This window comes from Callionymus lyra, chromosome 5 (genome assembly GCF_982586985.1).
Source record: "Callionymus lyra chromosome 5, fCalLyr1.hap1.1, whole genome shotgun sequence".
Classification (NCBI taxonomy): Eukaryota; Metazoa; Chordata; class Actinopteri; order Syngnathiformes; family Callionymidae; genus Callionymus; species Callionymus lyra.
In genome coordinates, this window is record NC_141822.1 from 11,761,589 (window position 1) to 11,773,730 (window position 12,142).

Here is a 12,142-nt window from a genome sequence, read left to right on the forward strand (position 1 = left end):
TCGTATACAGAGCGTGCATGGACGCTGAAGCTAGCCGAGCTCAAGCTAGAGCAGCTCTACGACAGCGAAGAGCGTCATGTTCCGTTGAGTCTTCAGAGCTTCGCTTTTTTATTCGTTTCTTATGATTGCCATCGTGTTACGCTAAAAAACAGGTAAAACAAAAGGGTTTAGAAACGATCTATGACGCTAACGCTCGGATGGACGCGGATGGTTCTGTCATGTGACGTCGGTATAAAAACGTAAAAGCAGCGGACACTTCATAAACATGTTAGCACCGAGTCGGAAACTCTTCTGTCCTGAACCCGATAACAAGATAAGTGCCCCGAGAATCAGTCGCCCACGAGTTCAGGTCGACGTTTCAATGTCGACGCCCAGGTTGTTAAGCCCCGCCCCTCCCTTAAATAATTGTTAAATATATGTCATTAACTAGCGAATCTTCGATGTCCGTCTACTACGAAGTCTTCCTAAAGCGTCACAGTTTAAGTGTGTTTGTGTGAGCGTGTGCGTTTGCTCTTTACGTTTGTGTTATCGTGTGTGTGTCGGTGCGTTCATTTTTCTGTGTTTGAGTTTGTGTGTGTGAGAAAGAGTGTCTGTGAATGCCATTGTGTGTCAACGTTTATTTATATGCGTCTTTGTTTTTGTATATTTGTGATTTTGTTTATGTACGTGTATGAGTGTGTGAGTGTGTGTTTTTGTGTAAGCATGTTCTTGTTTGTGCCTTTTTGTATTTTATCGTACATGTGTCTGTTTTTTTTTCTCTTCTGTGTGTGTTTGTGCGAGAGTGTGTGTCTTTGTTTATGTTATTACGTGCATTTTTAAGTGTATGCCTTTTTGTTTGTGTGTGCTTTTGTGTACATGTGTTTTGTGCATGTTTGTGTGAGTGCATTTGTCTGTTTTTTGCATAAATGTGTGAGTCTTTTTATGTGTGTTTCCTTGTGTATTGTGTGTCTTTCAGCTCAGTTGCCTCCTTTAAAGCAATAGGCTCCGTACAACTTGTGTTTTTTATCGGGGTATCCGTGGAACCTGACGGCGGCCTCCGTGGGGCTGCAGCGGCGGCGTGGGCTGGAGATGGGGTACCGGACGCTCCCGTCAGCGAGCCAGCCGGCGTCGCAGCGGTCGTAGCCCAGCAGCTTCCAGGCGGCGAACATCTGCCCGACCTTGGCCAGCTGGGCGCCGTCTTTCCTGCAGGCGACCGCCGCCTCTTCGTACGTCAGCTTGGACGGATGGATCAGGAAGTAGAAGCGACCTGCGGGGGAAAGCCGGCAGAAGAGTCAGCGCCCTCTGGTGGCCACGAAGTAAAGTTCCCCCGAACCTTTGTGGAAGGACGTGAAACAGAAGACGTCGTATTGATTCTTCTCTTTGTCCCGCCGGCCGTAGTTCCGGATCCCGGGAATGGTGTTCTTGCCGCCGCAGGGCTCCCGGGGGACGGTGATGGGGTACTGGACCGAACCGTCGCTGAGCCAGCCGGCGTTGCACCAGTCCAGCCCGCCTCGCCACGACTCGTAGAGCTGGTCGTAGGACGCCACCACGGCGTCCTGTTCCCGACAGGCCCGCTCGGCGTCGTAGAAGTTGAGGTTGTAGCGTCCCAGGCGAGGGAAGTACGGGAACACGACGCCTGCAGGTGAGAGAGAAGTGACGACATGATCACCTGATGTCATGTGACGGCGCTCCTTCAACCTACACGTGGACAGTGGGGGGCGCCACCTCGATGTTCACATAAATCGTTTTTCAGATGTTTTATTTCAAAAAAACTTTATTCGTCTTCGGATGTTGACATACAGCGAGAAGCTAACGCACAATAACAAAACACGTCCGACAAACAAAAACGTCGCTCGCGAGCGTAAACCAGTCGCCTGCTCAACAGCGCCCCCCCTCTGAGATGCCAGGAACTTTCTTCCGATCGACGTCGCCATGTTACGAGGACCTTGGGAGTGTCCACTGAGGGTCTTGGACAGGTTCAGGTCTCACCTTCCAGGTCCAGTGAGACCACCACAGTGGCGTCCTCGAGTCCGTCGATCACTTCGCACTTGTAGCGACCGTAGTCGTCCAGCGTGATGTCGGCCAAGACCAGGGACGCGTCCAGAGGGTTGGAGTTCTGCAGGTGAACTCGGCCGTGGAACCTTCCGTAGCTCCTCTTGTGGTGGTCCATCACCACGAAGACGTCCTCCTGGAGGTGCAGGAGAAGGTCAGTCTGGAGCGTGCAGTGTCCTGCTGGACCTTAGGGACCCACTATAGTCTCTTGTGTTCAGTTCAGATGTCTGGTCAGGACCAGGTTTGACTAAGGTCCACGGTCCATGTGTCATGTTTGGTGGAGTCTTCAAGGAGTCTAAGTCCTCGAGTCAAGTTCAATCTTCAAGTCACGTTTGGGTCAAGTCGGGAGGGATATGCTAGTCCACATTTAGAGCTGGATCTAGATGGCCCGGTTCAGTGGTCCAGCTCGTCCTTCTATTCCGTAATCTAGTCTGCGGTCTACAGGTTCGGGTCTTGGTAGGTCTACGTCCGACATCGTCCACAAACCTCTTTGAGGAAATCCGACGTCAGCTTCGTCCACTTGATCCTCATCTTCTTGCTCAGAGTCGTGGAGGTGTGGATCTTGCACGTTAGCGTAGCATTGCTTCCTCTGCGCGACAGAACTCGGTTCTGATCCGTCGTCACCGACAGCTTTGGACCGTTTTCTGGAACAAACAGAGAGTTGTTAGCATGGATGGTTCAAACCCACAAGATCCAACAGCAGGTACACTTGTTAGCTGCTGCTGATGAAGCTAGCTAAAGATGCTAATTAACCCTTCATGTGTCAGTATGGATGATGGATGATTGACAGGTGGATGATTGACAGATGGATCAAAGCGATTTCAGAAGTTCAGTCACTTTGACCTCTGAACTCGGGTCTAATAGTCCATGGTGGTGAGGTCTAGCTCTGGTCCTCTGTAGATCTTATCCTGCCGAACAGGGACAGCCGGGTCTTATCAGAGCCGACCCGCTGATACTGGTGTCGGAGAGGAGCGCAGAGAGGATGACATCATCGACCCGGCATGTAAACAGAGACCCACCCACGACGTAGATGGTTCTGGAGTGGTCCAGCTCCGGGTGCAGGGAGTCCACGTCCAGGTCCGCCGCGGTCAGCGACAACAGGCTCCAGATCAGGACGAGAATCATCTTTGCTGGAGCAGAACCAGAATTCCTATCACTGCAGAGAGACACACAGTCAGCTGCAGCAGAACCAGGACGTCCCAGAACACACTCTCAAACACACACTCTCACACACACACTCTCACACACACTCACAAACACACACACACAAAAAGAACACGTTTATGGGTCCACGTACTGAGCGAAATTCTCAGCAGCAGATCCGGAGCCAGAAGTTAGAGAAGAGACCAGAGATGCGGGGATGCAGGAGCGTGTGTGTAAGTGTGTGTAGGTGTGCGTGTGTGTAAATGTGTGTGTGTATCTCTACGGAGAGTCGCAGCAGACAAACCAGCAGCAAGTTTTAATCAGTTTAATACACAACTCAGTAAAGAAACACTTAGCTAAACACTAGTTTCTAAAATTAGAAACACAAACATGTTGTGTATAATTTAAATTAATTACGTGTGTGTCTGTGGGATGTGTGTGTCTGTGAGGTGAGTGTGTGTGTGTGTCCATCCACACATTTCTTCATTCACTAAACGTCTAAATTGCTGATGCTCCTCGTCCTCTGCCAGGTGCGGTCAGCAGATCAACTCTGCAGTACTACACACACACACACACACACACACACACTGAGTCACTCTCACACACACGAACACAGACACAATGACACACACACATCGTCTTGGAAGATAAAAGAGAAGAGTCGCTGTCAATCAACACTTTTTATCAAGAGTAAACAACAATAGAGACACACACACACACACCTGGTCTTCTAACTGTTTTACCCTCCACACACAAGGTTGTTAAGTGTGTCTGCTCTGTGTGTGTGTGTGTGTGTGTGTGTGTGTGTGTGTGTGTGTGTGTGTGTGTGTGTGTGTGTGTGTGTGTTCTTAAAATCTGCTCCTTCATTGTTCTGCTGTAACTGTGAGTTGTTAACCTGTGACGACCCCCACTGATAATAACTGCTTGTGTGTGTGTGTGTGTGTGTGTGTGTGTGTGTGTGTGTGTGTGTGTGTGTGTGTGTGTGTGTGTGTGTGTGTGTGTGTGTGTGTCTCTTTCTCTGTGAGTGAGTTTGTGTGTGTCTCTTTCTGTGTAAGTGTGGTTGTGGGTGTGTGTGTGTGTGTGTGTGTAAGTGAGTGTGAGTCTCTTCCTGTGTGAGTCCGTTTGTGTGTATTTCTTTTAGTATGTGTGTGTTTGTGTGTGTGCGTTTCTTTTTGTACGAGTGTGTTTGTGTGTGAGAGTGAGTGTGTGTCCCTTTCTGTGTCCGTGTAAGTAAGTTTGTGTCTCTTTGTGTGTGTGTGTTACTGTCTCTCTTTGTGTAAATGTTTGAATGTGTGTGTTTTTGTGTATTTGTGTGTGCGTTTGTTGGTGTGTGTCTGGCACGTCAAACACAAACTTCAATCTGTGCTAATGACGTAAAAGATGTTTTAAGAAGGAAAATCTTGTTTGTGATTTTTACGCACAGATGTACTTTTACGCACACACATGCGCACACACATGCGCACACACTCGTGTTTCCACTCCTTCTTTGGTGATTTCTTCACAGTTTTTCTCCCACATTTAACACCGTTGACGTCACCTTTGACCTCTACCAACTCTAAACTCTTTCACAGACTTCAGGTCAGATTGTCGTCCACTTCTCTCTCTCCCACACACACACACACACACACACACACACACACACACACCTGGGAGGAGTTCTATTAGTGGAAGCTAGCATGTTTGTGTTTCAGGTTTACACAAACACCTCAGTGAGTGTGTTTCTTATTCCACACAAACACACACACACTTGAATTCCACCTGGTGCAACAGACACACACAAAGACGCCACAGTGCGTCGACTAGTGACCTCATCAGCTACACACATTTATAACTGATTCCATGGCAACGCCCACAAGGGTGTGGACACACATACCTGTATTTGATTTTCTATTTAAACACACAAATAAAAAAAGATCACACACTCGTGCACATTTAGACACATGACGTGTCTTAAGTACACAAACATGTAGATTTAAAAATAAGTTAGAACGCACACACTTTGACAAACAAGTGAAACATACAACAAAATTGACAAACCCACGTGTGTCTGGTTCCGAAGAGGTTTCTGCTTAAAGCATTTAAATGCTAGAATGATTATTTTTTCTCAAACAAAATTTGACTTTTGTTGAAGACAAAAGTCTGAAGTGACTTCATGGACCCGTAAGAGATGAGTGTGGATCAGAACCGTGTGTGGATCCAACAGGACAGTTCTCCTGACTGTCAGTGAACACACCACGAGCGGTGAGTGGTCAAATGTTCTTCTTCTTCCGCGTCAGGATGTAGAACACCAAAAGTTTACGACGTCGTTGACTTAACAAAGCTTTTATCAACCATAAAACTCTGTATGTGGTCCAACATCAGCGTGAGGTTCTGATCCAGACGAGCTACTTCTGTAAGCTGTGGATCTTTGATGTGGCACTTTATACTTTACAGTCTGATATAAAAGACCCCCCCCTGCAGCCCCCCGTCACTCCCGGCCTCCAACTGTTGCGTCATGCAGCTTCATCTCAACAGTGCCCCAGAGGTCTTCACATGTGTCAAATCCTCTTTTTATTTCCCGTCCACAGGGGTCCGTACTCACACCCGGGGTCAGAGGTCAGAGACCTGAGGAGGGACACGACTCGACTCCTCGGTGACTCCGGCGTCATCGTAACACACGTTCAAATCCACGAACGCATCGAACAACAACAGCACTTTTCACAAAGTCTGATGACATCATCAGCCGCGTCACATGACCCAGCTGGCTTCGGTCGAGAAGGTCTCAGTCAGCAGAACCGACGCACTAAACACACTCTCACTTCATTTATAGTGGAGCCGCTCTGGAGGGCGTGTGCTGCAACACACACACACACACACTCACAGTCGGAGTAACATTTAAACACAAGTGTGTATTCATTTCAGCGACGACACAACTAAACCTTGACTTTAGTGAGCTTAAGAGACATTCTTGATGCCAATTAAGACTAATTGAACCAAGCAGTGTGTGTGTGTGTGTGTGTGTTTGAACGTGTGTGTTTGTGTGTGGCATGTGTGTAATGGGTGAGGGTCAGGGTGGAGCCGCGGAGTCTCAGCAGCACACAGAGGAGAGTTGTTGTGTTGTTGCTCTCTTCAAGTTCTCGACTCAAAAACCTCCGTCGTGGTGAAGCAACTATGATGTCACAGCTGCCTTTTCACTTCTGAACTTCAGTTCATGTTCTAGTTGTGTACTACACAATCAACACAACAGCAAACACAAAATAGCAATGAAAACAACAACACACCCATGAACAGAAGACATCGCTCTACACAACACAAAACATCACACAAAACAACACATAAATCAACACAACAGATCACTCAACACAACACATGACACAACACATCACTCAACACAAAACATCACACAAAACATCACATAAATCAACACAACAGATCACTCAATAGAATGCAACACTCAACACAACACATCTCATAGAACAATACATCATTAAACACAACACACAAACATCACCCTACAAAACGCATCACTAAACACAACACACAAAACACAGACAGCTCAAGAAAACACACAACAGAGCACATAGCACAACACACTTAATACCTGCATCCTTTAATACGCACAGATCAATACAAGAACAAAAACATGTTCAACACATCTGCTACACATCACTTTACGTGACAACATATAAACCTGTCTTCCGTCTGTTACTGACCCACAACTTTCAAATCAATCCACAGTAGCAGCATCTTGGAAATCCAATGATTGAAGAATGATTGACAGATGAAACTACAACAGCTGACACTTGTCAGTCAAGTCAACCATGTCTCTTATTATCTAAGTTCAGGAAAATGCAAATGTAATCGAATATATAAATTGTTAGAAAAATGAATGATTGAGAAATCTGAAGCCAGCCTCAAGTGGACACCAGATGAACTGCGGCTTTTTAAAATCGAATGTCGACTTTGGGTCAAAAGAAGCATTAGTGTCTCAAGCAAACACAAAAATAAGATTCTAAATTAAATAAAAGTAACCACTCAATACAATGTTTGATAGAAAAAATTTGGAAACAACAAAAAAAGGCAGACTTTCTGGGATTAAACAATACACATATGTGCGTGTGTGTTTATTGTCTTATCATATCTCAGCAGTCACATGACTTCCACTGTCTCATTCCAGCTGATCTGTTTGTGTGTCAATCAATAATCAATCAACATCAAGGTGAAGACAGAAAGCTGAGCCTCAACAGAGAAGAACATAAACCAGTTTCATCTTAAACCTGAGTGGAAAAGCATTTAAAGTGATTTATGAATTAAAATTTAATTTAAATGTTCATAACTTCACAACGAAATTACATTTTTTACTCGTAATTACCGATTTAATACGTCATTCCTCAGAATAACACTTTTATTTGTGCATAAATAATCATTTATTTTTGAAGGTGTTGTTACTGCAGTCAACCTGGTGCGTTCACGACCACAGATGTGCGAAACTAAAAATCTTTATCAAGGAATAAAAAGTAAAACTTTCAGCCGCGAACGCGTCTGGATCGTGAAGCTGCAGTTGAAAAAGAGACGCGTCTTGATCCGTCAATCATGTAGAAACTGCGTCACATTAAATCATCGAGGATCTCATGACGTCATGAGCAGAATGATATTAAAAACGTTAAAGTTCGTTGGCGTGCGCGTTAAGAAAAGTGAAACGTGCGTCACCTGAGCTGCTGCTGCTGGACTCTCCGGCTGATGCGGGACCACGACTGGACCAGAACCAAGATTTCCGCCACAGATGCGGGACGCGGACAGGAGCGGGACCAGGACGCGGCGAGGACTCCTGAGCTCTGACTTTACTTCCACATCTTCTCTGAGCGGGAGGTCTGAAGATAAGAGCTGATGTCACCGATCAAGTGTCCGCCTCCTCTGGAGCCCCTCAGTTCCGGACCCCCTGATCTCCGGGACCTCCTGTCCTTTGGACCCCAGACGTTCTGCTGTCACTTTTCGAGATAGTCTGTCTTCATACCTGCTGGACGTGAAATCACTGTTGCCTGAAGTTACGTGAAGGCAACACTCACCTGCTCCTCCTTTTTAGTCCAAGTCTTCTGGTCAACAAGTCTTCAGACATCTGCTGTCTGTCTGCTGGTCATCACTGGTCCTCTTGCCTTCAAGTCTGCAAGTCACCGAATCAGCTTCTCAACCCATCAGATCTCTACTCGTCCTCAAGTCTTGGTCCTTTAGTCTTGTGGGCTTCTGGTCTTAAGGTCCTTTATTATTCAGGTCCTCTAGTCTGCAGGTCCCTTTGCCTCCAGGTATTCTAGTCTCCAGGTCCTCTAGTCTTACATTCCTCAAGTCTCCATGTCCTCCAGAGTCCAGGTCCTCTAGTCGTACGTTCCTCTCAAGTCTCCATGTCCTCAAGTCTCCATGTCCTCAAGTCTCCATGTCCTCTAGTCTCCAGGTCCTCTAGTCTTACATTCCTCAAGTCTCCATGTCCTCCAGAGTCCAGGTCCTCTAGTCATACGTTCCTCTCTAGTCTCCATGTCCTCCAGTCTCCAGGTCCTCTAGCCGTAAATTCCTCAAGTCTCGATGTCCTCCAGAGTCCAGGTCCTCTAGTCATACGTTCCTCTCAAGTCTCCATGTCCTCCAGTCTCCAGGTCCTCTAATCGTAAATTCCTCAAGTCTCCATGTCCTCCAGAGTCCAGGTCCTCTAGTCATACGTTACTCTCAAGTCTCCATGTCCTCTAGTCTCCAGGTCCTCTTGTCGTACATTCCTAAAGTCTCCTTGTCATCTGGTCTCCAGTCCCTCTTGTCTCCTGCTCCTCTAGTCTCTAGGTCTGAAGTCTTGATGTCTTCTTGTATTCTTGTATTTTGGTCTTCTAGTCTCCAGATCATCTAGTCTTCCTAGCACGTAGTCTTCTGATCTTCTGGTCCTCTTGTCTTCAGGTCCTTTAGTCTCCTGGTCCACTAGTCTTCGGTTCCTCTAGTCTAGGGTCCTCTGTTCTCCATGTAATTTAGTCTTCGGTCTTCTAGTCATCTGGTCCTCTAGTGTTCTGGTCCACTATTGTTCTTGTCCTCACCTCAGAGGTGAATTCCAGTTCACAGGTACAATTTCTTCAGGACCCCCTTGGATTAAGTCCAGGTTGATAATTCCCTTCTTGTTCTCTTGCCGTCCAGCGCTGGACGCTTCGTTAACTTGTTCTGGTCACTGAGCTTCATCTGAAGGTCAGAGTCATAAAGAGTTGAAAGGTCAACGACCTGGAGATGTTTGTGGAACTGTTCCGCTTTCATCTCATCAGCCATTCTCTCGGTCTTTGGACTAACGAGGTCTTAACCTTGTGACGGGGCCAGCAGGTCTTCAGAGGGACCACCTTATCTTTTAGTCCTAGTCTGGTGAGAGACTGGATCTGGTCCGTCCTCTCTGAGCTCTCACATTTGTTTCTTTATGTTCATGTCAGTGAATGGAAGAATGTCAGTGCCATCTGAATTTTAAGCATTTTAATTTTTTAAGCATTTATTTATTGTGGAATCATTTAATTCAATATGTTTTATACTAAAAGTTTGAATTAATTTTTCATACATTTTTATTTAATTAAAAAAAGAAATATTTTCAAAATGAGTCCATTCATCAATATTCACTGTGTTTGTTCATCAACTGGAGCAGCTTTTAAAGCCCGTGTTTGAGATTTGGATTTTTTTTAATTAAAGCATTTTTTTTTTTACAAGTAGAGTTTGATATTTTAACTACAATAATTTGAATATAAATTTCTTGATCACACAGATACAAGCAACTTGATAATTTACAGAGTCCACGCGTTTATTTCCATTTTGTTGAGTTGTGGAGGACGTTAGTTGTCTTTGCACATGTTTTTTTGATTGTGTTCATGCGTGTGTTTGTGCGTCACAGAGAGTCTTTATTAAGATTAGTAAAGACCACACGGACTCTGTGCTTTACTCTAGTGACTTCTGGAAACATTAGAATTAATCTCGGCTGCAGAAACATTAGTTTAGTTTTCCAAACTTTTCTTAGCAAGTCCTTTAAAGACAGATCGTTTTTGTTCTAGTGTAGACACAGATGTCAATCACATATGTACCTTTGAAGGTGTTCATTGAGAGCTAGAAAGGGAGTCGAGTCGTTCAGGAACTTTTTCTGCTGAATCTCAAATCTGTGTTTTTCTACCAGGGAGGAAACGACTTCACCTGGGAAAGAATCGGACTCTGTGAGACCCGGTCCGGGTCCGGACAGAGGCGGCTTTCTCAGGACTGAACCCCCTCCCTCGTCCCACCCCTCCCTGTCTCACCCTCCCCCAGCAGGATTGCTTGCGTCCGTTCATCTCTCTCATGTGGTCTCGCTGACATGCAGGCGGACCGGGGGGGGGAGAGGGTCTTCTACAGCTGTGAAGTCATGTGACCCAGCTTGAGAGAGTGTGTCCATTTCTAGATGGTCAACAAAGATTTCAGTTGAAACAACATTCTGACTGATATTTTTGAGATGACTCACTCCGTAGAACTCTCGCCCTATTTTGTTAACTGCACTTTATTACACAACTATAGCTGATATCTGACTGACAAAAGAACTGCTAAACTTGTGGGTCAAGGCTTCAACTACCAGGAGAAAAATAACCCAACAAGAGCCTGTTTTCTAATTGTGTTAACAATTTTATCATCTAACATTGCTGCAATTACTCTTTTCAACCAGCGGGGGAGCTGAAAACAAACCCCTTCAAACTCAAGTGTTGATTTAGGCTCTAATCCTAGCATATCTGTACTTATCTTCAAAGTACAGTCGTTCTTTCTCTCCTACATTGGCTCAGAATACAAATAAAATAACACTACTCCAAAAGAGACAACACAACAATGTGTGACACAAAATGAATGAATGAAACTGGAAAAGTATCTTAAGTATTTATCTGAATAGTTGTTTGTCAGTTTTGCTGCTGAAATACTGGAGCTAACTTTGGTGCTTGAATCAGATGAATATCAAAGCCGTGGGAGACGTCAGTTTCATTTTCATTAGAAGTTAACTTCTGATTTATGTTGGAACGTTGATTAATTTAACTTAGTTTTACAACTTCTTTTATTTAAAATGGTTGTTTACATGTGTTGACGCTTTATTGCGTTGTCTTGTAATTGTGTCTTAATTTAATTGTGTTGCGGTGAACTTTACACCATTTGAGAGACAAAACTAATCACTAGACTAGGATTTACCCTTAAAGCAAGAGTGTAATCGCAACAGTGCAGAATTAAATGAAAAGTGCTGTTTTATTCTATTGTGTTGTTGCTTTTACAATTGTGTCGTGGTCTAATGTTGCTGTGCCATGGTTTTTGTTGCAAAATTAATTGTTTACATTAAAATCTATGTAGATGTGAATTTTAAGGTCTGATGGACAAAGCAACTGAACAGTAAAATACAAATATATGTTCTTGTTTTGTTACTAAACACCCATGATGTGTGTCTATCTGATGTGAACACACACTTCCATCACACAACAAAACAACAAGGCTAGTTTTATCACTGTTGCTTCTTACGTAGATATGGTCGTCAGTTTCAAAAGCATTTGTATGAACGTTTAGGTGGAAAGATTCCTGTTTCGAATATTTAAAAAATATCTTTAGGTAATAACAACAGGCTTATATGTTACATTTATTGGTTCATATGAATCTAAAATGTTTACATTGACATGAATCAGCGATAGAAAAGTTTTCCCGTGACATCATAAAGGTGTCTCAGGGTCTCTTGCATTGCAACATGGAAGATAATATTCAATTAAATTCTAGATAAATGTTAACTTATTCAAATTTAACAGAAGCAACTTTTATGGACGATGTACGATCATTACAAGTATTCATCTAGATTGTTCTAATCTATCTCCACACTTTAATACTCTGTACTTGAATCAACTTGATTGACATCAATGAAACTCGTTTTTCCTGCCGCTTTATTGTGTTTGTGACTCACGACAGGAAGGAGAGATAAGTGAAGGTGGCGCCATTCGTTTGTTGA

The 12,142-nt window shown here is 44.4% G+C and overlaps 1 protein-coding gene across 1 annotated transcript; it reads right to left on the reverse strand.

Moving 5' to 3' along the window:
* Nucleotides 1-499: 499 nt before the first annotated feature.
* Nucleotides 500-8,263, reverse strand: hapln1b (hyaluronan and proteoglycan link protein 1b). Its single transcript, XM_087790913.1, has 7 exons — nt 8,220-8,263; nt 7,864-8,141; nt 3,051-3,187; nt 2,518-2,675; nt 1,969-2,167; nt 1,313-1,615; nt 500-1,246 (listed from the first exon to the last, which is right to left on the reverse strand). Exons 3-7 carry the CDS (start codon nt 3,154-3,156, stop codon nt 957-959), a joined length of 1,056 nt encoding a protein of 351 aa, XP_087647039.1. The 5' UTR covers nt 3,157-3,187; nt 7,864-8,141; nt 8,220-8,263; the 3' UTR covers nt 500-956.
* Nucleotides 8,264-12,142: the final 3,879 nt, after the last annotated feature.